General features: G+C 34.9%; 1 protein-coding gene and 1 pseudogene across 2 annotated transcripts; both read right to left on the bottom strand.

The window, feature by feature from the left end:
• Positions 1-1,707: 1,707 nt before the first annotated feature.
• LOC109018091 lies at positions 1,708-8,901 on the bottom strand (annotated as a pseudogene).
• Positions 8,902-17,635: 8,734 nt separating this feature from the next.
• Positions 17,636-27,752, bottom strand: LOC108991044 (cationic peroxidase 1-like). Of its 2 annotated transcripts, XR_004801211.1 has the most exons (5): positions 27,353-27,669; positions 26,282-26,461; positions 26,028-26,193; positions 25,462-25,939; positions 17,636-17,775 (listed from the first exon to the last, which is right to left on the bottom strand). XR_004801211.1 is itself a non-coding variant. In XM_035688982.1 (4 exons), exons 1-4 carry the CDS (start codon positions 27,587-27,589, stop codon positions 25,548-25,550), a joined length of 975 nt encoding a protein of 324 aa, XP_035544875.1. In that variant the 5' UTR covers positions 27,590-27,752; the 3' UTR covers positions 25,326-25,547. The 2 variants fall into 2 exon arrangements, 1 of the variants encoding a protein (XP_035544875.1); XM_035688982.1 differs by lacking the exon at positions 17,636-17,775 and having other exon boundaries at positions 25,326-25,939; positions 27,353-27,752.

Below are 27,752 nucleotides of genomic sequence, written 5' to 3'. Positions count from 1 at the left end.
TAGATGATGTCATATCATGTGTGTAAAATGAATGCTCTTTAATAATAACTTCTATATATATTTATTCATTATTAATAGCAGCTTTTTATCATCTGCAGCACCAAAGGACACCTCCAGCTCTCCATCATCTACAGCACCAGACGACACCACCGCAACACCAAGAGCACCTCACTGAGTCTACAACAAAAACAGAGAAGTCTAGAACATTTTCTGTTATCATACGTGTTGCATTCTTATTGTTGCATTATGCATTCTGTTATGAAAGGAATATTCCTTCTCTTGTGTATAAATATTACCAGTGTACTGATGAAACTAATGAAGAATTTTCAGAACATTTTCATTCATACATGATCTGTATATTTTAAAGTTAAAAATAAAATAAAATATTATTAAAATATTATTTTTTAATATTATTATTATTTTTAAATTTAAAAATTATTTATTATATTTTATATAAAAATTTAAAAAAATTATAATAGTTAAATAAGACAAGATAAATGTTTTGAGATTACTTGATCCAAACGGGCCTAAATCAATCTAATTCAGTGAAACAGTTAGACAGGTCTCAAATAGTTTCGTAGGGGTCCTTTTGTAATTAATTATCATTATATAAACCAGTAATTGTTGATTTATTTTTTATTTTTGAAAAAGAAAAGAAAAAGAGAATAGAATTTAATAGGGCCGGGCTCTTGGCCTGCTGTTTACTCAATTAAAATAAGGTCCAACATGTTTTCTAACAACTTTATTTTGCTAGCTAGGATGGCAGAGTCCAGCAATGAGGTTAGAAGATACATATCCTGGGCTATTAGTTTAGTCTGTCATCAGAATGGGATTCTCTCCAAGTTTGGGATACAAAACAAAACATTAAATTTTTATATTATATCATTTCATCTTATTATTATATATTTTTTAAATTTTTATATAAAATATAATAAACAATTCAATTTTTTCAAATTTCAATACATATTTTTTAAATTTTAAAATAATAATAATATTAAAATATAATATTTTAAACTTCAAAATAAAATACAAAATTATTATCTCACTCCCAAACCTGCCCTAAAGCTCGACCGTGAGAAGACAACATTGTCATTCATGTGTTAAAACTTAAATCTCGTCTACATCGAGGAATGGGGATTTTTTGTTGTCTGCACACAAACCCCATAACCTTCGAATACTTCCAAGTAATTTGGTGGTCTATTTGCAATTTTAATTAGGCTCAATGAGATTAGAATCCAACACTCAACCAGTTTTACATGTTATACAACGATTTTTCCTCCAACTTGCATGTTGGTCTCAAAATGACATTATAATGTCAAAGAGCGCGCCGCCTGAATAGCACTGCTCATTTTGATTGACAGTTTAAAATTATATTTTTATTATTTTTTTATTTTTTATTCATATTTTTTTATCATTTTAAAACATTTTAAAAAAATATAAAAAAATCAATACACTAATAGTCATTTCTTTAATTATTAAGTAAAAAAAATTAAAATACATGAAGTGTCAAAATAAAGGGAGAAATGAAGTGGGCAGACTAGCATTTTTCTAATGTAAAAATATATAGCACGAACAACGTTCATACAAAATGCTCTTATTCTTGTCATAACATTCCACCCAACCACAAAACAGCCAAAATTAATACGATCGAGAATGACACTCAAATTAAGCACCCATGCACCCTGCAAGGCTGCAATGCCTTTAAACTTAGTTGGCTTTATTGCAAGTTGTCCTGATCCGGCTGCTTGAACCAGTAAGCGGGCCTAACGTTCCCCATCTTCACCATTGCATTGGCAAAGTCTGTTAGGAAGCTTGCCTGGTCGGAGACATAAGCATTAACTTGAGCGTCGGTGGAACCCCCGCCAAAAATCTGTTGGTCAGAGTGCAAGATACCCTTTTTGGCCACCAAATTCTTGAAGTAAGCATTGTCAAAAGATGTTGGGCTGGTGGCGTCAAGAGGGGAAAGGTTGTTGTCACCTCCCGTGCTTTGACAGTTCGATTGCAACGATGTTGCGAACGAGCGGAATCTATGTTATTGGTTTCATTATAAATCCTTGTCCGGAAGACTCTGCACCTGGCTTGACCAATTGTGTGAGATCCTACATGCAGAAATTATAGTAAAATTGTAATCATATTTTTCGATATTTGAGTTAAAATTTAGAGGGTTTAAAGAATTCATTAGGATAACTTGAGCCAGCCAACCTGAGAGAGCCACCATTTCTTTGGCAGTGAAACCTTTTTTCGAGAATGCACTGATAAGGCCACTAAGATCCAATTGTGCACCAGGAATGTCAGAAAAACTTGAACTTGAGGTTGTGGAGTCTCTCCTGCCCAATTGAACTGTCCAACCAGGCCCACCCAGCTGAATCCAATTCAATATTATGAGGAAAATGATGCCAAAAGATCAAAGATTATTATAGTCATGTGTGTCAGTATTGTAGTTATAATTCAGTTTTACTAGTAGTTTACATCATGAAGTCGGGTTTTTTTTTTTTTTCCTACTTACAGCGACGACGGAGTCTCTTGCAGAAATGGCTAAGATATCAGCACAAGAGACGACACCAGGGCACAATTTCTCCACTTCAGATTTGATGCTGTCTATTACTTCAAATCGCCTTAGTGACTGATTGGGGCCCGCTGCTTTCTCTGTTCCGTTCAACAGTACTGATGCATTGCACCCCTGTTTATTCAACCGTGTTAATTATTTTGCTTACTACAAGGAATTCTAGCCGCTGTATATCTGTCTTACAACACTAACAAATGCACATGCATGCTTTCAAAATATGAGGATCTAGCTTGTTTGGATTCGCAAGTCATCTCAACTCATCTCAGCTCATCTCAACTCATCTCACTACTATTCATTACTATTCAGTAACTTTAACTCACAAATCTCACTACTATTCACAACTCATCTCAGCTCATCTCAAGTCATCTCAAGTCATCTTCGAATCCAAACAATCTAAGGGGAAATGTACTACTTCCTATATATTCTTTAATTAATAGGATTTTTTCACCCTTTTCACTCCAAATTACCAATGCTGACACATCTAACCTCTAACAACAGCTTCCATTAGCAAAATAAATTCCGGGTTCTGTTCATGAAAAACTAAAACAAAATATATTCATGATGTGAATTTCTTTTGTCCAAACAACTTTATGATTATATATGTATTTGCCATTAGACATATATATATGAATTTTATGTCTTTCGCTATACATGGAACAAGTTAGCAAGCAGGCTGCCAAAAGTGGGCGACTTGAGCCCGGGACTGACGCGATCCCACAGTATATTAGTGTAATTTGATAATGATTCTTTTGTTGGAATCGCAAGGACCATAACTTCCATGACTTCATTTAAACGTGTGGCTACATGAAACTGAAGTTCAAATCTTGATAGGATCAAAGTAAAGAGTGCCAAAATACATTAATTACATGCACCAACAATGCATGACAGTATAATGAAAATAGAGACGTGCAAGGCGGAGTCAGGATTCGTCTCTTGAGGGCATGCAGATTAATGAAATTATACTATTTCTTGCTTGTGTTCTTGTTATGTTTGTCTTATAGGAATGAATTGATGTAAAAAATAGGCATGCAGTATCATCATTAATTTATGACGAAGCTAGCTAGCTGCATTTTATTTAAGACTCGATGTTGGACTAATTAACACCTATGGAGGATGTGTAACAGTGTATGTACAGTGAAACTGTATAAATATGGTTGAAAATATTTCTGCCTAAGGTAAGGTAATCTCCAGAAATCATTAACCTACCGATGTTAGTGTTAATTCAACATGCTGCTTTCACAAAAACACAGACACACACACACACGTACGTGTATATATATATATATATATATATATATAAATATATCCTCACGCAAACACATGCAGATGTAGATTTGCTGATATATAAGACACCGATGATCAAGAAGAAAAGGAAATTAAAAGGAGAAAGTGAGAGAGATGACTTGAACAAAGCAGTCGTGAAAATGAAGGCGGAGCAAGGATGCTCCCATGCGTTTCTCGCTCGACACCGCAGAGTCCACACCCGATTTAATGGTGGAAAGTGCTTTAGGACACGATGACTGTCAAGAATGTGAAAACATAATATTTTTTATTGTAATGACTTGCCAAATACAATGATAGGTTCTGGTTTAAATAGATACAAGAGGCTAGACTACGTATGGAAATAAACAAATACAAGGAAAGAAATAATAATTACAAATCAATTCCTAGAATCAATATTTACAAATCAATTCCTAGAATTATGATGAGGATTTCATGGCTGATTTTGTGTAGTTTGGGATCCTGGGAATGAGCAGTTTTGGATGGTGTCAATACTCCCCCCCAAGTTGGCACATGAAGGTCCGTAATGCCCAACTTGCATAAAAAATGATGAAAGAGTTCTCGGCCTAAGGCTTTGGTGAAGATGTCCGCAACTTGTTCATGTGATGACGTATGGACGGCAGTGAGGAGACCAGACCGGATCTTGTCTCGAATAATGTGACAATCAATCTCAATATGCTTGGTGCGTTCATGGAACACAGGATTATGAGCAATGTGCAGAGCAGATTGATTATCACAATGTAAGCTAAAAGGTTCAGGATGAGAAATACCAAAATCAGCGAGGAGTTGTTTTAACCAGGTGAGCTCACAAGTGGTGACGGCCATGGCACGATATTCAGCTTCAGCGGAAGAGCGAGCTACTGTCGTTTGTTTCTTGGTGCGCCATGAAATAGGACTAGTGCCAAGCTGAATGAAATAGCCGGTGGTAGAGCGACGCGTTGTGGGACAGCTGGCCCAATCTGAATTGGTATAAGCAGTGACATGTAAAGTAGTGGAAGAGGGAAAGAAAATGCCTTGGCCTGGGCTACCTTTGATGTATCGAAGAACACGAGTGGCAGCTTGCATGTGTGGAAGGCGGGGGGCATGCATAAACTGACTGAGGATGTTCATTGCGAAGACAATATCAGGCCGAGTGATGGTCAGGTAGATGAGTCGTCCCACGAGTCGCCGATAGGTACTAGGATCAGAAAGAAGGTCGCCATCTTGATTTGTGAGCTTCAAGTTTTGTTCCATGGGAAAGGAAGCGATCCGGGCGCCAAGTTGACCACTGTCATTCAGAATATCAAGAGCATATTTTCGTTGATTCAGGAAGATGCCTTTTTGGGAACGCGCAACTTCGAGACCAAGAAAATATTTGAGGGGGCCGAGATCCTTGGTTTTGAAATTGGTAGAGAGTGCATGTTTGAATGTCTCTATTTGGGAAAGATCATTTCCAGCAACCAGAATATCATCAACATAGACAAGTACGATGGTGATACTCGTGGGTTTGACCAAGGTGAATAAAGAGTGATCTGCTTGAGATTGAGTAAAACCTGCATCAAGAAGCACAGTTGTTAGTTTAAAAAACCAGTTGCGGGATGCTTGTTTGAGGCCGTAGAGGGATTTGCGGAGGCGGCAGACACGAGTCTCCCCCTTAGGGCAATATCCAGGAGGTGGTGTCATGTATACTTCTTCATCAAGATCGCCATGTAAGAAAGCATTGTTGACATCGAGTTGGTGAATGATCCATTGCTGAGCAGCGGCTACAGCTAACAAGCACCGAACAGTAGTCATTTTTGCAACAGGTGCAAAAGTCTCATGATAATCGAGGCCTTCAACTTGAGTATAACCTTTTGCAACCAGGCGAGGTTTATACCTTTCAATTGAACCATCAGCTTTGAAATTGGTTTTAAAGACCCATTTGCAACCAATGGGCTTTTTACCAGGAGGGAGTGGTTCAAGTGTCCAGGTAGAATTAGCTTCAAGTGCACGGAGCTCATTAGACATTGCTTCACGCCAGTGGGAATGACGAAGGGCAGTGGAATAGCAAGAAAGTTCAACAGAAGAGGTAAGAGCATGTAAAAATGTAAGATGAGAAGTTGAGAAACGAGAATATGAAAGAAATGCAGATAAAGGGTGAGCAGTACCTGAGATTGATGTAGCGAGTGATGGTGCCGTGGGCTCTGTGTGTAGAGTTGGACAAACATAATCCTGAAGGTAAGTGGGTCGAGAAGTAGTGCGGCGAGGACGAAAAGAAGTAGAGGGAGAGGGAGAGTCCGTGGTGGAAATAGAAGGAGGAGGGGGTGGTGTTGGAAGGGTTGGTTCGGGAGCAGGTAATGAGAGGATAGGTTCGGGGATGGGTAAGGGGAGAATAGGGAGAGAGGAATGAGAAATATCTGGAAGATCTTGAAACGGAAAGATGTCTTCATGGAAAGTAACATCTCGAGAAAAGAAGATTTTTTGTGTGTCGAGATTATAGAGTTTGTATGCTTTGTGGTTACTGGGATAGCCAAGGAATATGCATTTGGAGGCGTGGGGGGAGAATTTATCTCGATGAGCACAAAGAGTTTGTGCGTAACATAAGCAACCGAACACAAGGAGGTGATTGTAATTGGGAATGGTATTGAAGAGAATTTCAAAAGGAGATTTATTTTGAAGGAGACGACTCGATGTACGGTTAATGAGATATGCCGTTGTGAGTACACATTCTCCCCAAAATTTTAGAGGCAAGTGTGCTTGGAAGCGAAGACTACGAGCAATATTTAGAAGGTGCCTGTGTTTTCGCTCCGAAACGCCATTTTGTTGCGGAGTTTCAATGCAAGTACGTTCATGAATAATGCCATGATTGTGAAGATAAGATTGAAATTTTTGCGAAAGAAATTCTTGTCCGTTATCAGTACGAATTTTTTTTACTGTAGTATTGAACTGAGTTTGAACAAGGGCAAAAAAATGTATAAGATTTGTATAGGCCTCTGATTTATAACGCATAAGATAAATCCAAGTGATGCGGGAAAAATCATCAACTATAGTGAGAAAATAATGAGAACCACAAATAGAAGAAGTATGGTATCCACCCCAAATGTCACAAAAAATTCTATTGAAAGCAAAAGAACTTTTATTATCACTAGAGGAAAAAGGCAAACGTGTGTGCTTAGAACGAGCACAAACATCACAATTTGAAAGAACATGAGAATTATTAAATAATTGAGGAATAATAAGGCAGGAAGGATGACCTAGGCGTTGGTGCCATAAGTCTTTATTAGCAGTGGATTGAACTGAGAGAGCCAGAACATTGTTGGGCCAGTACACATAAAGCCCATTGCAAAAATCACCCGCTCCAATCAGCCTGGTAGACTGTGGGTCCTGAAACAAAAAATTTTTAGAAGAAAAAGAAACAATGCAATTTGTGTTAGTTGTGAGCTGAGGGATAGATAGAAGATTAAAATGAAAGTCAGGGATATAATAGACATTTGAGAGGGTAAGAGTCGGGGACAAGTTGCAGGAGCCGATACCCATAATAGAGAGGGTATGGCCATTCGGGAGCTTCACCGAGAGAGAAGGGGGGGGGGGGACTTAAGAGCAGAAAATAGGCGGCGATCGTGGCACATGTGCGCACTAGCGCCGCTGTCCACGACCCAATCGTGGTGGCTGTCAAAGGAGGAAGGAGAAGTAGTGACATTACCGACGAAATTGGAGGAAGGGGGTGTCGGTGTGAGCAAGTCCAACAATTTTTGGTAGAGCTTCGGCGTCAATCCCGGTACCGGCGAGGAATCTGCGGAGAAGGAGGCTTGATTTGCGACCGGAGCCAAGCCAGAAGGTGGTTTGCCGAGTAAGGAGGGGCGCGGCTTGGAGCGTGGGTCACGGCCAGATGAGTACCCGATTATTCTCCAGCATCAGTCACGGGTGTGACCCGTTTTGCCACATTTAGTGCAGCGAAGATGGCTTCGGGCAGTGCTGGAGTTGGTTGCTGCGAAGGCCATGGATTCTGTCGGCAGTGGGCGGATGTGCAGAAGGCGCTGCTGCTCTTCCTGAAATAAAATAGAGAAAACTTTTGTGATGGAAGGAAGGGGTTCCATAGCTAGGATTTGGGTTCTGAGTTGGGCAAAAGAATCATTTAGACCAAGAAGGAACTGGAAGACGCGTTCGTCATCGGCTTGTTTTTGTAAATCCTTGAGGTCAGTGTTGTTTTGAAGATGGCTTAATTCATCCCATATTTGTTTGATATGGTTGTAATACTCATGAATGGAGGTGGTGTTTTGTTGCAGAGAGGAAAGCTCACGTTTGAGGAGATAGAGACGGGCATTATTGCTGTGACTGAAACGAGATTGAAAGTCAACCCAAACATCTCGTGGATTGGTGTGATATTCAAGAGAGTTGGCTAGAGATGGACTGATGGAGTTTAAAATCCAGGTAAGGACCATGTCTTTGGTTTGATTCCATTGGTTGTAATCTGGAGAGGTCGAATCAGGGTTGGGGAGAGAGCCATCAACAAAACTGAGTTTGTTCTTGGCGTTGAGTGCTCGAGTCATGGCTTTTTGCCATTTTGGAAAATTGTCTCCCGTAAGGAGGCCGGATACAAGAATTAGACTAGGGGAATCAGAGGGGTGAAGGGAATATGGGGAGGTAACAATGGAGTTTGAAGAGGAAGGCATGGAGGTTTCGGGTAGGCTAGGAATCGTCTTTAGGCTCTGATACCATGTCAAGAATGTGAAAACAGAATATTTTTTATTGTAATGACTTGCCAAATACAATGATAGGTTCTGGTTTAAATAGATACAAGAGGCTAGACTACGTATGGAAATAAACAAATACAAGGAAAGAAATAATAATTACGAATCAATTCCTAGAATCAATATTTACAAATCAATTCCTAGAATTATGATGAGGATTTCATGGCTGATTTTGTGTAGCTTGGGATCCTGGGAATGAGCAGTTTTGGATGGTGTCAATAATGACGTTGCATAGAAATTAGAGGATAATTGAGAAGAAACCATTCCCACCCGAAGTGAAAATAAAAGGCATAATTTAGTGACAGTGGAAACGAAGGAGCTGGCCGTAGAATGATAGGAAGCCATGACTAAAAGACTAATGATCGATTTCGTGTGAAGAAGAGAAGAAAAAAGATGTAGGCTTTTCACTTTATAATTGGTGCGAGATAAAACACGAGGCCAGGATCCTGTATTTATACAGGAGCTCTAACATGACCATAGACTTGGTTTGCTTTTTATATATTAAGTTGAGATTAGATAAAAGTTAAATAAAATATTATTTATTTATTATTATTATTAATATTAGTATTTTAAGATTAAAAAAAATTAAATTATTTATTATATTTTATATAATAAATTTAAAAAATTATAATAATAAAATAAAATAAAATCAAACATTTTCACTATCTAAACAATACCTTAATTGTATTCATTTTTTACATATGTACAATATTGAGTTCATGTACGTAACACAATGATGGGTGGGTTTTTTTCCTTTTTGATTATTGGTTTAAAGAATAGTACGTGCCACGTGGTACTAGAACATTAAAAAAAGGACGATACTACAGCTCTCAACCCAATAGAAGCCATAGCATGTGTTTTCATATATTTTTATGTATTTTTTTTCAGTAATTTTTTATATAGATTTTTTTAATATTTTCAAAAATAAAATATATTTATAACATCATTAAAAACACTTCCTTAATTAGAAAGTAAAAAAAAAATTATTAAAAAATATTTTCTTAATCACGAAGTAAAATCATATAATTTTCTTAATCATCTTCTCCAACTCTAACTTTTCTATGGTGTAGGCCTCATATGTACTCTCATAACTTTTGTGCTCTGTTATCAATGCTTCCCATTCAAAAATCTTTTGATTCAGAAAATGATTTTTATGGGTAACATTTTGTAAATTTGATTCTAAAAGTGGCTTTGTAATCATTAAGAGAATGAACATCATCCAGAGCTTCTTGCAGCCTAAGCATGAATAACTCATTGGATTTGGTTGAAAGCTCCGGCTGCCGTGTGCATTCTTCCAGTTTCTCTTTCACAAGTATAAATTCACAACCTGCTTTGGAAAAAATATCCAAGTACATGTTCACAAAATGCATTTGCAAACTTCTTCTTCAATCTTCTGGCAAAGCCCTTCCTGCAAGCATAGTGATCTTTTCAAATCCTCTAAATGAATATCTCCACACAAGTTCTCTATGGAGGCGATTGAAGGGTAAGGTGGAGGCTTGGAATTGGCTAGGTTCCTCGTTGTTATGTGGACGCGATTGACGAAATGGTATGTTGACTAGGTTTCGTTCTGTGGAGGCAAGCTAGCTAGGTTTCGTTCTATTTGTTGAAGAAGACAAGGTTTTAATTTTGGTTTATAATTTTTTAATTTATTCCGTGGCAACCACGTCAAGCGGGAGCTGGGAGCGGGAACAAACGAGCGGTGGGCATAGCTACGAGCAGGTTCCCCCCTGTAAACTTGGTGGGCAGAGTAGAAAGTAATTTATCCCATTGTTGGGGGATATGTCTTCCCCTCATTAGAGGCCGGCCGGACATGGTTTGAATGGGAACTCCACCTCGCCTCACGACAATGCTAACTATAGCGCACTATAACAGGAGCTAGGGATCCAAGCTAGACCTCTTCCTTGGGAGTGACACCCAATAGCCACATGATGCCCCTGCCCATGGGACCAGATAGCTAGCTTGCTAGTCATATTATTTTTGTTCAATTTAGTTTTTCTTTTTAATTTTGAACTATACTTTTGAAGTGTTTAATTTGTAATTATGTGATGTGATGTGTTAAGATAAATATAAATAATTAAATTTATTATTTTCCATAAATTTATATTTTTAAATAAGTGATGATTTCACATAATATTATAGATTTGAATTTTGAATTTACACTCTATCCGATTTAATTAAATATTTAACGTTTTGGGCCTACTTATTGAAGAAGAGTCTGGTCCACATGTGAGGAAGAGTGTTAAGACAACTATAAATGATTAAATCTATTTCTTCATATAAGTTTAACTTTTTAGGACAAATGATAGTTTCAGAGGATGACACCATATATATATATATATATATATATATATATATATAAAGCACATATATTAGCATTGTAGGAAAGATGATGTGCACATGATCTATATATTTATATATCATCAAATTCCCCGGCCCCAAGAAAATGGATGGGAGGACTAATTAATATGTAGAAGGAGATTTATCTTGTTCCTTGGACTCAACTTTTTAAATGCCAAGGATCTATTTTAACAACGCCAAACCCATGCAGAGACTAATATTGTAATTTATTTCTGAAAATAATAATAATGGAATCTAAAAGTAGTTGTTTTCTTGTACTTGTTTTGTGGTTCTCGATCTTTTTTATGGACTGGTAGATTCATTGCAAGCATGGTGCATGCTTATCTTTCCGAAAGAAATTTCATAACTTTCTGTGGCCGGAGTTTAATTTGGTGATCATTGGGATATATTCACAGAAAAACTTGAGTCAAGATTTGCATATTATTGTAGCTGGACGACACTCCCGAAAGAGACAAATGGATAGAAGTAATGTCTCGAAGGTACTGATTATATATATTTTATATATATGTATAGACGACATGGTGCTATCAACTAATTTCACTTTCTCATGGCGTTTTCAACTCATTAATTTAGATATGACTCATTGTTCCCTTTGATTTGATTAGTGGAAAAGTTTCGCTGAAGAAATTTGATTCGTATGCTTTATAATTGGTTTGGGGAGAAAAACGCGTCGGGCCACACTAGTGGCGAACCCCCTATATATAAAGAAGTCTTACACCACACATATATATCGAATTAACATATAATTTATCACTTTTATTCTTCTATCTAAATACACACGTATTTAAGCAAGATAAAATAATAAAAATGACAAATTGCATAATGATTAAATAGAGATGGATGGTATAAGATTTACATGTAGAGTACTAAAAAAGAATAAATAAATATAGAGTAACTTTAAAAGTGGCAATTATGATCATGTTTCAAAGTAATGAGCTTCTAATCCATGACCCAAAGCAAAACACTATATGTGCATATTCATATTTGTTCTTAATCGTTTAAAATTGACAATAATATATATGATCTTCTAGAAAAGTTTTATCCAAAAGATTTTGCTTAACAAGGAAAGATCAACTAAAATTTCAGTTACAATATTACATATTCGATGTTCTTTATCATCCAAATCTACAATACTTGCCTACAATTTTTTATTTATGTCGGGTATTGAAAACTATTGAGAAGTTTAAGGTTTAGGCTGCATTTAGATGTTGAACTGAATTGAGTTGAGAAAAAATTTGAAAGTTAAATAAAATATTGTTAGAATATTATTTTTTTAATATTATTATTATTTTAAGATTTGAAAAAGTTGAATTGTTTATTATATTTTGTATTGAAATTTAAAAAAAGTGTAATGATTAGATAAGATGAGTTGAGATGAATTTGAGATCCAAACTGAATCCAGGTAACAGATTAACTCGATTTGTCTTGACACTTCCAATTTCAATAGCTACGCTATGGAAACGAGCTTCTTTGGCTATGAACATTATCAAGACAAGGTTTCGAAACAAAAAAAAGAAAGATAACTTCCTTGGAGATTTTTTGACAGACTATATTGAGAAAGACATTACTGAAAGGTTTAATAAGAATGCCATAATTAATGATCATGAGTTTTATTCAATAAAAGAGAGATGAGCTCATGAATTAACATAACTGGTTACCTATTTTCTAATGATCATGAGTTTTATTCAATAAAAGAGAGATGAGCTCATGAATTAACATAACTGGTTACCTATTTTCTTATGCATTCAAACTTGTAGTTAGAAAATATGTATTTTTTTATTATATATATAGATTTATGTCATACTTTTTATATAAATTTTTACATATACTTTTGACCCCTAAATTAGATTTTTAGTTTCATCACCGCTGGGCTACGCCTCTTTTTCTCATTTTGTGGAGCTTCCTAATGTCTGATCTCATTATTTGCTGTCAGTAATAACATTATTTATTGTTTTGGGGGGGTATTCTGGTCCACAATTTTAATTATTAGATTCAATAGATAATACTGTTTATACACCAACTTCCATTACTTTGATATTGAAGGAAAATCCTTGTCTAAGGTCCACTAGCTGTAGTGGATATATATTATATGGTGATCAAGTGGTTTTCTTGACCGGTTCAAAATACCCCCAGGGCCCAGCGTACTAGTAAATTGTAATTAGAAAGGGTACCGCTAATCATGGAAGAATAATCCACTGTTCTATTTTAACATTTTGTCATTTCCAAACACGCTTGTTACGTGACACATGATTTTAAATGAATTTTAGGTAAGTAGTTGATAAAAGAAATCATTTAAGATATTGTCACATCAATAAATATGATTAGAGATTATAAAATTTAGAATGAGCAGTAACAGTCCTACATAAGAAATAGTGACCAGGCGCTCGTGTTTACTTTTTTTTTTTTTTTCTCGACAAGTTAATTAGCATTATAAAGACAAACTAAACAGTTATAAGTGTACAAGATTAAGTGAGGTAGGAGTACCCAATAATCATCTCAAACACAACAAAAACAACACTAAAAATAAAAATGAAAAAGCAAGTTATTAAGCCAAAAACTTGACTCCAACCCAATCCTACAGGGGATGCTGCTTTAAAGCAGTTTTAATATATTCTGATAAATAAACTATAAACTTAACTCAAATTCGACGAACAGTAAAGCGTCGACAATCTCTTACACAAATTCAGTATTTTACTTATTCTTAATTCATTGTACTAATATTTTTTAATAGCCACAGTTGAGAGGGGTGCACTGCATTTTGTTGATCCGGTCTAATTGTAAGAGACTATCACGATCACATCGTCTTGATCGCTCGTTAGGGAAAACAGAAACATAGGAGAATAGCAGCCTAAAGATAATCCGATACACCGGTAAAGGACCACCACCAACGATGGTGACGCTTGCGGGACACGCACTGCATTGAGAACAAAACAAGCAGCAGATCAGAAAGATTCGAAGCCGTTGGCACCAGTGACGCCGCGCGTGGCGGCATGAATCTCCTTCTGATGCGGCAGTGCATGAGGCCTATGCGCACTGTAATCCTCGCGTGAACCACACTCACCACTTGGCTGGACAGAATTCTTCTACCGTCCGACAGATCAGCGGCTATGGATTCCTTTGGAGGGGTGTGTGGTGGTTGTATATGGCCAACGAGCAGTAGATCAATATCTCTTGGCAGTATCTTCAAAAAAAGTAAAGGAAAATCAGAAATAGACCTATACATAAGAGCTAGGTGAGTGGAAGGGAGGAGGAGATGAGGCTCCTTCCCCCTGGTCGGAGATACTGGGATGACAAAAGTCGGGGGTAGAGAGAGCAAACGGACACAAGAGAAAAACAAAAGGGCGCAAGCGTGTACCCTTGCTAAAAGTCTTATTAATATATCTCTATTTTTAATTATGTAAGTTTGGCTTGCATTTAATAAAAAATATTTCAGAACGTCTCTTGTACATACTTATTATACAACTAATCACATCAATGGAGTTTATAAAAAATAAATAAAAGTGACTGTATATAGAATTTTTGTTATATATATAAATAAAAATATGAAATTAATTGAAAGGAACAAATGAACAAATTTCATCCAGTCACTGTTTAACCCAATATACATCTTTTTTTTTTTATTAATTATAAATTTGACTGATCTTTACATAAATCAAGTATATGTAATGATTTTTTTTTTTCGTCAATGAAAGTACCATCACTAATATTTTTTAAAGAAAAATACCATTCTTTCATTTTAATTTTTTTTAATCTCCAATCACATCTTCTTTTGATGTGACATATTTTAAGTGATTGTTTATTTATATGGTAAATATATAAAATCACTTAAAATATTTTAAGTTATATCAAGAAGTATGATCGGGTATGATGATGAAAAGTGATACCACCAGTACTCTTCTTGAAACTAGGCCGGCCTCACTCTTACTTATAATGGATACATAATTGAGAGAAGAAGTTGTGTATGTCCACATTGAGAGAAGAAGCTTACTCTTCCAAAGTAGGTAATTGGAAGGGAACAACTTAATGGTCACCATGTGAATTATGGAGTTGAAAGAAAGAGTAGAGAAAGAAAGATAAGAGGCCATCGGGATCAAAGGAGGTTAATTCAGGTATTACTCTGATGCCATGAGAATGTTTTCAAAGAACCACCACACCTTTGAGGGTGGTGAATGTTTTCCATTTCTAGAGTTTTATAGAGTGTATACAGGAAATATACATCTATGGTAATTACAATTAGAATGGACAACATGTACAAAAATCAATGATCAATCTCCTAGGATCAAGGATTAATCATTACACATATAGAAAGTCTATCCAATTTAGGTGAGGATATCCGAGAATCCTCAACACATACGTGAACAAAATTTGCAACGAATAATCTTGTTAAAAGTAAAATTTGCATGGTTTCCAAAGGCTCTTTAATTTGTACTCGTTTTCTTTGGTTTAAAGTTAATTATGCATTTCTTAAGGATTATTATGATCATCGATCGTACTCATGTTCATACTTGGACAAATGTGAATAGGGTGAAACATATATAGCCATGCAGAAGATCACGTAGATCGAATTTCCACGGCCACTCTGTATAGTATATGCTGACCCACACGCCAATCGCTTAAAGTTGCAGGGCAATATCTTTGTTTGCTAGCTAGCATGCATGGCATGATCTACAAGACTTCAAATTAACGTTCCCATTATATATATGATTGGCATGGCAGAAATTAGCAACCTAGCTAGCTCGATCTTCTAATGATCATTCAACGTACGTCTCTTGTGTCCGCAGTTATTCAACGAAGATTCTTTGCCGAGGTTATACACTGCATCAATAGCGTGTTAGATACTATGCCTGCATGCAAGTACGTCCTATCCTAAGATGCAGATTGGAAAGTAGGTGTACTTAGCCAGAGATGTTAAATTACGCTACGTTTAGATTTATAAATAAGTTGAAATAAATAGAGATAATTTTAAATGAAGTAGATAAAATATTATTATTATTATTATTATTATTTTAAAAATTAAAAGAGTTAAATTGTTTATTATATTTTATATAAATTTTAAAAAATTATAATAATAAAATGATATGAATTTTTAATTCAAACGGGATTTAATAAAGAGTGGCTCAAATGGGCTGCCGACAGTATTGTTTTTTTAATATATTTTATTAAATAATTTTAAATAATACTTAAAAATATTAAAAATACTTAATTAATTATTAAATAAGAAAATTAAAAACATGTAGTAAAATTTTTAGTTCCGTCAAGTATATATAAAAAATGATTAATTAGTTGGACTAGCTACCTGTTATCATGTCAGCTATGATGTACATTTAGATCTAGTGTTAAGAGTAATTTTTTTTTCAAATAATAGGCTACGTAGGTAGGTTTATTTGGTGATATATTATATATATTGTTGCTAATCAAATCAAAATTGAGGAGTTGTATCGACGTTGAGAACAAAATCATTAGTACTCGATCGACATACAAAGTGACAAACAAAGGTACTATTTTTTAAATATGTACAGCGGTCAGCAAATTAATTAATTAATTAGGCCATTCGGATTAGTTGGATGCAGGTGAAGAAATCGATTTAAAAGGAAATAAAGCGGTGCTATCTTAATAGTAATATCTAGCTAGTGGATCAGCGGTACGTACCCACAAGCGCGTACGTACGTCTCTCTCTATGTCCTTAATTTTATGCATGTTAATTAAAAGAATAATAATATATAACACACTCTCATTTTAATTTAATTATATTAAATAATACGTGATACATTTATTATCATTAGACGATAAAGAAATATATAATAAATAATTATTTAATAGTAATAAATGTACAACATCTTATTTAGTATGATGAAAGTAATTAGGATGATAGTATAATGTGTAGAATTTTCCTAATTAAAGTGCTGCAGCTTGCTAGCTGGAATCCCATGTACAAAAGTTTGAGGTTAATTTCTAGTGAACTTCAAGAAATTAGCTGATGATCAGTTTGAATAAACAGGCAAAATATATAACCATTTGCTTGCATATACGTGTGTGTGTATATATAGGCAAAATATATCATCATGTGTTTGTCTTTTTTAAATTAGTTTGGATATTTTATTTTATTTTTTATATTTTTAATAATTAAGAAAATGACTATCAATGAAGTGATGTATTTTTTATTTTAAAAAAAAATGTTTATAAGATGTTTAAAAAATATTTAAAAAAATATAATTACACTACTCGTAAGTTTGAGAGACCAAATTCATGAAACTGAGTATGAGCATCCATATATATAGATCATATTTTTCCTAAAAGGATTTGCAGAGTGGCAGTGGCGGACCTGCATGCCCCCCCAAAGTTTGAAAAAAAATTAATATATTTTAGTTTTTTATGATTTAATAGGATTATATTATTTCATATTGTGTTGATCCCCTCTCTAAAAAAATATTTTGGCCTCCTCTACAAAATTATTTTGATCTTATAAATTATTTTGACTAAAAAATAGAATAAAAAATATTTTATTATAATTTTAGTTTTACTCGGCTCCCCTACAACAAATTTCTAGTTCTGCTACTGCAGAGTGGTCCACACGTCTCTTCTAGATCGATATATATACATACATACACACGTTAGGACGTTTCTTAATATTCTTTTCTTGACTTTGAACGTGTGAATCAAGTTTTCTAAATCATGAAGCTGTCAACGACAAGCTAGATTCCAAGCGCGTATCATGTGCAACACAAGCTGAGTAGTACCGATATATATTGTGGATGCTGATGATCAGGATTTTAGGCATCGCCATAGAGCTTCAATTATTATTTGCCGAAGACTTGGTTTGATTTGACGTCCTCGATCGTGGCCAGGCCACCAAGCCACAATGTTAGACTTGGTGTTCTAATTATGATCAGCAAAATAAATATTGATCAGGACAACAAAACATGATAACAATTCCTACATTTTTTTTTTTTAGAAATTAATGATTAAAGTTCGGTTTGAATGTTAAGTGTATATCAAATTATTTATAAATAGTTGTGAAATAATTTATAAATTATAATAAATAATTTTTAAATAATAATAAAATAATTTGAGAACAGTTGTATTCCCAAACATTATATACTAGGTAACAACTAATTAATTACAACTTTTATATATGTAGCTAGTGAATAAAATTTAAGTTTTATTTTGATTTAATGTACTGAAATTTAAAAGAAAAGAATATTATATTTGAGAAGTCACTACAAGGGAAATCACATTTCCCAACGATTTATTTTCGCTGAGAAAAATTATAAAATCGCTGCCTAACACATTTTCCAACGATTTATAAATCGCTGGATATTCGCCAGTATTAAACCTCCACTTTTGATCTACTCCAAAGGGAGCCAAAAATCGCCGGGACACAATTTTATTTACCGGCGATTTTTATTCGCTGCCAAAAGGACATTTTATCGCCACAATTGCAAGATACGATTCAATTGTTAATCGCTGGGAAAAATTAATTCCAGCGATTTAATACTGTCGCAAAAAGAGGAAAAATCGTCGGAAATAAGCTTCAACAACGATTTTTTGAAATCGCTGCTATTGACTAAAATGTTTTGAAATAACAATTGCGGAGATAAAAATGTGCCGGTATAGATCAATACCGGTGATTTAAAAATCGCTGGAATTTAGTTAATAGTCAACAGCAGCGATTTCAAAAAATAGCTGGTAAAGCTTATTTGTGGCGAATATTTTTCGCCGCAAATACTGTAAATTGACGGAAAAAGAATTTCCGGCGAATTTTAATCGCCGGAAAATATATTTCACAAAATAAAAAAAAAAATCCCACAGAATTAGTAGTAGAGTAGTACTACTACTTGTAACTGTACTTAATTCGAACTTAATTCTCTTAATTCCGTTTGGGAAAGAGTACTAGCTTGTACTAAACTAATAAATAAATAGAAGTTCCTAACCGCTAATTTAGGATCTATTTAATTCAGATACATAATGAGTTTGTACGTACGAGTGGTTGTAAATAAATTGGAAGAAAGATGTTGTTTTATTTCAGATCGATTTCACATCATGCTATAGCCTACCTGGCCGCACGGCCATTAATTAGATTTGTAGAAAACAATTAACTAACCACAGTCTTGTTCCAATAGTGCAGGATCAAGGAATGACCACCATAAGGGATTCAGAGGCAAACACCAAAACTAGGTTTCTAAATGCAACTCGATTTGTAAGAACAAGTAGAATAAGAAACCAGACGTGCTTTGAATGATAAGGATCAGAAATTGACGATGATTGAAACCCATGAAAGCATAAAACTGATCTTAGAAAATAAAAAAACCAACATTGGCTTAAGTTGAGTGATCCTTTATCCTCCAGAAACCATACTACAGGTAATACAATAATTACATTGTACTTTGCACACCTATTGAACTAACAAAAAGAAAGTAAATTAAAGAGAAGGGAATAGGTGGGATGCAGAAATTAGAGAAACAAGAAAAGTAATGTACCTGCCATTTGGAAGTACCTAAAGCAGTTTGCAACTCTGTACAGAGTTCATCCGAATCCTCTGGTGATAGTATTTCTCGCCTCTCTCTTACCCATGTCCTGTATGCTGATTCCATTCTGAAATTATGAACAAGGGAAAAATATGTATATAACCAAATGTCAACTGTACAACCAAAACTATATAAATCAAACAAACACACTAACTGCAATACATTCCACTGAAAGGATTAGGCACCTCTTCAATATCCACTAAAAACAGTCTTGTGGGGTGCATATTGAATGTCATAAAATACTTGAATGAACCTTCCCTAACACCAATTGGTTTTAGGTGGATTGGCAACTCAACCGTCCAACAAGTGGCGTCAGAGCCAAAGGTTATAGGCTCGAGTCGCGGGAACGTCATCATGAAGGAGGGACTGTTGGGGTGTGTCCACAACTGTCTTCCTTTGTGGACTTTGAGTGAACAATGAAAGATGGGAAACCATGTCATGCAAATTTTATTGTAACTAGTAATATTCAATCTTTATTCCAATCCCAAAGAACATTCTAAGCATGCCAAATATATGCTGTAATAATTATTACAACACTTACAAGTGCAGAAAATTAGTGGATTAGAAACTTACATGCTTCTATTACCAGAACTTGCAAACCTTTTGTTCATTACATTTGACATCAAACCAAAACATGCCACCAACCAATCTCAACTGTCAGAAGCAAGTTGACAAATAAGAACATAGAAGTTTGATAAAAAAAACTAGAAAAGCAGAATAAACAACCATCCAAGAAACTCACTAAGACTGACAAATGTGAGCCTATTGAAACAAGGTTCAATAAAATGATACTCTGCAGTGTTTGTGATCCTGCATAAGCCTTCCACCAAGTTAAAAAATAAAGTTAAAATCTGATTGTAGCTTATCATAACAATAATAAAACCTGAACATGGAAACTAGTTAAATCTTAGGCACATGTTGAGCATTGACAATAAGATTGAGGGTTCAATAATAACAATAAAAATCGTTTAATAGCAGTTCAAACAGATTGCATATTTGTGCAATTTGATTCCTTTAGAATGGAAGGAATGGTTCTCCTTTGGAACTCTCCAAAAGAAGCACCTGGAATATCCACTTGCTTTCATGGTAATTGCCTCCATGCATTGCACTCACGTCACAACTACTCAAGCTAATCAGAATCGGAGGATTTTGCACTAATTTCCCTAGAAAGTATAACAAAATAATCATGATTAACTCGCCAATCTGCACTTCATCCTACTGTTAGTAAGATACCAAAGTACACAAATTTAAATAAATATGTCCTATACTAAAAGTTCTTATAATTTGTATTGATATGGGGCAACTATACTTTTAATAACTTAAAATTACATGCAGAAGATATTATGCAACAAAAATTAAGCATTTAGGAAATCATTAAGAAAAGGGGCTACAATAACTTAAAATTTTTGAGATTACTAACAACAAGCAAGGCAACCATATAAAATAAAGAATTACTAAAATAGTCCCCATGGACTTGAGCACATGACCTGAGCAGCACAACCCAAGCAGCAAAGTTTTGTTTTTTATAATATTCAGTATTTAAACAATTATTAATGACATGTGGCAGCAATTCATTGGTGCTAACATGGCAATGTGATTGATTTGATTTGATCAACAACTTACTTTCTTTACTGATTTTAAACCAAACCTTTGAGCTGATGGTGTGGATGAAGTTGAAAACTTCCTGCTACACAGTGGTAAAATCACTTAATAAGAGACAGATTTGCAAAAAAAAAAATCGCTCATAACATCCATAGGCTGGGAGATCTACGCACCATTTAATTCAGAGTGGCCATTTATCATCAAAGCTTTATGGTTTTCTGAGATAAGAGGAACAAGAAAAAGGATCAATGGCATTAATAGTTTCAACCATAAAGTACCAAGGAAGAATGGAAGATTGCTTATAGCTACTAAACCATCCAAACCTTCCATCAATGGAGGTTTAATGTTCTCGATATGTTATGTAATAATTGAAGGAAATGTGTCAACCTCACTTGAACAACTAGAAAACAATATAAAAATGATTATATCCCAAAAGTAAGAGCAATAAAAAATAACAATTATAACATTATCTCCATTATGATAGTGACTTGTAGATAAAATAAACATGCATATGTATGAAGATTAACAAGGCAGGACAAGTATCCATCTCCTCCCCCCTCCCCTCTCTTCTCTCTCTTACTAACAAGTACTTATTTATTATGGAAAAAGGTTAATGCTAAATTTGCATGTGTCAAAACTTTACAGTAAATTAAGAGAAATTTTCACACTTGCAAATCAGACAATTATAATATTATCCAAAGTTCCACTCAGCTTAAACGTAAGGACCAATCTTGAGATTAACCTGAATTGATGCATTCAACAAAGCTAAAAATCCAAGCTGCCAACACTAGAACCTTTTAAATAAAAATCTGGTCATTCATAACTTATATATGTCAACACATGACCTATATAAATATATATATATATATATATTTATATATATATATATATCATGATATTTTGCTATACATGAAGATTCAGGAAAAAAATACATAAAATAAATTTTACTTGAATGCTGAGAGAATATCAAATGTAAATAAAAGATATGTTAATATTTGCAAGCAAAAACTCTCAATCACATAAACAGACGTGTGAATGTGGTAAGTTATATAGGTATCCATGCAAGTTTATCAAGTTTGACAACATCACACAGGTGAGGCCTCGTGAAACAATTTCACAGATAAAACAAAATTTTGGAAGACTAGAATTCGCTTGAACTCAAAACAAGGTCCAATTAAACTCCACACAGAACAAATAACACAAATCTCATATTTCACAATCTTTATACTTCACCTCCAACTCCATTACAATCCCAACCACACATCACTTCTTCTAAGTCTACCATAATCAACGCAATGAATATATACATATATGTCCAATTATGCAAACATAATGCCATTCAATCACATAAACATAATTTTCCTTGAGATAAGGAGACGGGTTTATACCATAAATTGCGCCGTGGAGGAAGGCGGCGCAGGACTTGTACGAGGAGATTGAGCGAGATATGTGAGGAGGAGAGCAGATCGACGGTGAGAGAGAGGGAAAGCTTCGGTGGAGGGGCTGGGGACCGTTGGGGGGGGGTAGCTACACCGGTATATGGAGGTGACGTGGCGGCACTGGGAACCCGAGGGAGAAAGGACTTCGATCGTGAAGAGCGAGGGAGAACTGCGGGAGACAGAAACCGCGAGGAAGGGGCTTGGCTGGGTTGGACGGCGACGGTGGAGGTGGACGGCGACGGTGGGTCGGCAGCGGCGTGCAGTGGTTGCGGCGTGGAGGCATGAAGAGTGGGGATCGGGGGAGAAGAGGGATTCGGAAGAGACGGGAGGGGGGGAGGAGACGGAGGGAATTAGAGGAATGAGGGGAAAACGCGGGGGATTTAATTTTATCACTTTCCCCGGCGTTACTGATTCGCCCTTAATAAGAAAATGATTTTCACAACGGCAGTATTCGCTGGGAAAAATATCTATTGCGGCGATTACAAATTCGCCGCAAATAAAAAGTTACTACAGTTATAATATTTTTTTGCGACGATATAAATCGCCGCTAAACGTACAAAAGTCGCCGCAAAAAATAAACACTAAATTCTCCTTCAACATTCGTCAACTTTGTGGTGGAATTCTTCAGCGATTTAAAAATCGCCGTAAAAAGTCTTTTTTTACGGCGATTTTGATTGCGGCAATCTTAAAATCGCTGGAAAAAGTCTAATTTCTTGTAGTGAGTTGGTGAATTATAATTACTGTATCACTACGAATTTTTTTTATTTTAGTATTCCGAACGGACCAAACCATGCAACTTCGATTGGTATGCATGGGACTGCCTGCACTGGCTAAACCCAGTCAACGGGGTGGTTCAAGTTGGTCGACACTGATCTTAACCGATTGACCGATCAACCACTTTGTTAATTTGATTAGAAGGAAAATGAGTTTGCCTCCTATTTTGATTGTTAATATATTTAATTTTTTAATGATTAAAAAAGTGATTAATAATGTATTAGTATATTTTTTATTTTTTAGAAAATATTTAAAAACATTTAAAAAATATGAAAAATAATAATAAAAATGATAGTAAAGTGGCATTTGGCCAAACAGCATGCCCAACACTCACCGCTGGACGGCATAGTTGCAATATTCTTTGGTAGAAAGGGTGATCTCAAAGTATTAAAGTACTGTTTGGATAGTAGGTTGAAATGAGATGAGTTGAGATAAATGTTAAAAATTAAATAAAATATTATTATAATGTTATTTTTTTATATATTATTTTAAAATTTAAAAAAATTAAATTATTTATTATATGAAAAATGCTAGATGCCCCACTGGGGGCTCCCGTTGGCCTCTAGTGTTTTTTTATATGTATTTTTCTTTTAGTTTTTTTTTATGTAGATATTTTTAATAATTTTAAATATTTTAAAAAAATAAAATAAAAATTACAATATTATTAAAAAAATACTTCTTTAATCACGAAGTAGAATTTTTTATTTTACTTCGTGATTAAAGAAGTATTTTTTTAATGATTTTTTTTTAACTTTCTAATTAAAGAAATATTTTTTAATGATATTTTAAATTTATTTTATTTTTTAAAAATATAAAAAAATTATATAAAAAATAAATTAAAAAAATACACAGAAAAAAATACGTTAAGTCCAGCGAGACTAGCGGGGCTGTAGCTTGATCCATTCCTTAAAGTTGCAGGGCAATATCTTTGTTTGCTAGCTAACATGCATGGCATGATCTACAAGACTTCAAATTAACGTTCCCATTATATATGTCATGATTGGCATGGCAGAAATTAGCAACCTAGCTAGCTCGATCTTCTAAGCCGCTCTAATGATCATTCAACTTACGTCTCTTGTGTGCGCAGTTGTCAACGAAGATTCTTTGCCGTGGTTATAAACTGTATGCCTGCAGATTGGAAAGTAGGCCGTGAACTTTGTTCGACATGTTAAAAGATTCAGAAAGATGGTTGAGGTGATTTTAAATAAATTTTATAAAATATTATTAAAATATTATTTTAAAAATTAAAAAAAATTGAATTATTTATTATATTTTATATAAAAAATTATAATAATAAAATAAGATAAGTTTAAATTAAAAAGTGAAAATATATTAAGATAACACAGTTAGTGGATCAGAGGTACGTCTTCACACGCGCGTACGTACGTCTCTTTCCATTTTTTTAATTATTTTCCGAATGTTAATTAAAGTGTTGCAGCTTGCTAGCTCTGGAATCCAATGTACAAAAGTATGAGGTTAATTTCTAGAGAAATTCAAGAAATTAATTAGCTGATCAGTTTGAATAAACAGGCAAAATATACCATTTGCTTGCATATACGTGTGTATATATATATAGGCAAGATATATCATCATGAGTTTGTCTTTTTGAAATTACGTTTGGGTATTTTATTTTATTTTTTATTTTTTTAATAATAAGTGATTATTGATGAAATTGTGTAATTTTTTTGTTTTTAAAAAATGCTTATAGATTTTTAAAAAATATTTAAAAAATAAATAAATTAAAAATATATATATTACACTAATAGTAAGTTTGAGAGGTCAAATTCATGAAAGTGAGAAGCAGCATCCACATATATATATATATATATTTAATTAAATTTTCCTACAAGGATTTGCAGAGTGATCCACACGTCTCATCTATATTGATATATATATATATTGATATATATATATATATATATATATATATATATATTTATAGATACAGACTAGGACTTTCAACTAGGACGTTTCTTTTAATATTGATCTTTTCTTGATCACTTTGAACGTGTAAATCAAGTTTTCTAAATCATGATGTCGACGACAAATTACTAGATTCCAAGAGCGTATGTGCAACACAAGCTGAATACGTAGTACTGATATATATTGTGGATGCTGATGATCAGGATTTTAGGCATCGCCATAGAGCTTCAATTATTATTTGCCGAAGACTTGGTTTGATTGTGGATGCAGATCGAAGCCACAATGTTAGACTTCGTGTTCTAATTATCAGCAAAAGAAATATCGATCGAAAAGGATCCTAGCTAGCTAGTGTACTTAATTATGCTTTGACTTAGTTGACTTTGCGGCAATTTGTCCTGATCTGCCCACTTGAACCAGTAAGTGGGCTAAGGTTTCCCATCTTCACCATTGCATTAGCAAAGTCTGTTTGGAAGCTTGCTGGGTTGGAGATATAAGCATTAACTTGAGCGTCTGTGGAACCCCCGCTGAAGAGCTGTTGGTCTGAGTGCAAGAGACCCTTTTTGGCCACCAAATTCTTAAAGTAAGCGTTGTCAAAAGATACCGGACTCATAACATCAAGAGGGGAAAGGTTGTCGTCTCCTGCTGGCGCCGTGCTTGGACACTTGGATTGCAGCGATGTTTTGAAAGAGGAATCTATGTCAGCGTCATTGTAAATCCTTTGCCTGAAGGTTACGCACCTTGCTTGACCTATTGTGTGAGATCCTGCATGCAGAAAGAAATCATATATAGCGAAACATTGTATGGTTAATTAGGTTTAGTCATTTATAAAACATGATTTAAGCGAGCACACCTGAAAGAGCCACCATTTCTTTGGCAGTAAAACCTTTGTTTGAGAAGGCACTAATAAGGCCACTAAGACTCAATGTTGGAGGAGGGAGGTTGCTATTTGCCGCAGTTGCACTTGCGGTTGTGGAATCTCTTCTTCCCAATTGAACTGTCCAACTACGTCCACCTAGCTGCAGAATGCAATATAATTAATTATTCGATAATATCAGTAAAATTGAACAAAAAGATCAGCAAGATTTTTTTTTTTTAATTCCTTACAGCGACGACGGAGTCTCTCGCAGCAACTGCTACAATGTCAGCACAAGACACAACACCAGGGCAGATTTTCTCCACTTGAGATTTGATGTTGTCTATTACTTCATATCCCCTTACTGAATTGTTATTGGGCCCCGCAGTTTTCTCTCCTCCCGCGTCCAACAGAATCGATGCGTCGCACCCCTGTTACAGATAGATCATCGACAATATTAATGTTACTTTCTGAAATCCTACCGTATATGGAACTTATAAAGTACAGCATAATCAAGAGTTAATCTTTATTTGATAAAAGCAATGCATGCAAAAAAATAAATAGCACCGACAAGATTGTATATACACGATATACACATCTACACACACGCACGCACACGTGTACTGTGTGTCTAAATTTTGGTTACAGATTAACAGGGGCGCGCGTGTCCAATATTAATAGCTGTATATATTCTTCTTCTTTATTTTTATTTTTTATTTTTTATTTTTCCATTCCTTCTCCTTTAATCCAAAGGGGAAAATGGAAAAAGAATATTGGGAAGGCGGAGATCACCTTTCGGTCATGTCTTTGGGTTGGGACCAAAACTATATATCCAGCTTACCTTTTTGGTCTGTGTCTAAATTCTGGGAAAGGCGTGCTGATTGAAAAGAAAAGAGATATTATCATAAACTAAGGATTTTTCATTTTCATTTCTTTTCTGTCATGCTTACATGATAGGAACTGTATAGTTGGAAAAGTCAAAACAGATCATGAGCATGCAGTATTTAGTAAAAGCCTCTTCAAATAAGAGAGATAGATGCAAATACTTACCAAACTTGGTAAACGTATGTAAAGACAACTGTACAGTGAAACTAAATAAAACTGGTTCAAAATATCTTAATTAAAGACACAGATTTTTGCAGCTTAGACAAAAATTAAAATGGTCAATCAGTCACCAGTAGTCACTTTGTTGCATGCGCTCTCTCTCACACATGGCGCCTCCTCACGCAACAGATCTATATAGTCTACAGACATATATGCTGATAAGATACTAAATAAGGTAAAAAAGAAAAGAAAAGGAGAGAGTGAGAGAGATGACTTGCATTAACAAAGCAGTCATGAAAATGAAGACGTAGCAATGATGCTCCCATGCGTTTCTCACTTGACACAGCAGAGACAACACCTGATTTAATGGTGGAAAGGGCTTTAGGGCACGAGGTTGCATAGAAATTAGAGGATAACTGAGCAGAAGCCAGTCCGACAACAAGTGAAAAGAAAAGGCATAATTTAGTGGCAGTGGCTGGAATGAAGGCCGAGGTGGGCTGCAGATAGCATGCCATGACTAATGACTTGGTTGGAAGAAGAATAGGAAGAAGAAGGAAGCCTTTTGCTTGGTGCGTGGATATATAAGGTGAAAGACATGTATTTATAGATCAGGAGCTCCGAGAAGACCGTCGGCTTGTATGCATTTTCCTCATGCATTGAGTCAGCGTTAGGAGGAAA

This window comes from Juglans regia, chromosome 3 (genome assembly GCF_001411555.2).
Source record: "Juglans regia cultivar Chandler chromosome 3, Walnut 2.0, whole genome shotgun sequence".
Lineage (NCBI taxonomy): Eukaryota > Viridiplantae > Streptophyta > Magnoliopsida > Fagales > Juglandaceae > Juglans > Juglans regia.
This window is presented reverse-complemented; position numbering and strand designations above follow the sequence as displayed.

Excerpts from the sequence above, each read along its gene's own strand:
- LOC108991044 (XM_035688982.1), bottom strand. The coding sequence starts at position 27,589 with ATGGCATGCTATCTGCAGCCCACCTCGGCCTTCATTCCAGCCACTGCC. Across the intron at positions 26,462-27,352 it reads TTCATGACTGCTTTGTTAAT|GGGTGCGACGCATCGATTCT; the intron begins GCAAGTCATCTC and ends TATCTGTAACAG. Across the intron at positions 25,940-26,027 it reads AGAAATGGTGGCTCTTTCAG|GATCTCACACAATAGGTCAA; the intron begins GTGTGCTCGCTT and ends TTCTGCATGCAG.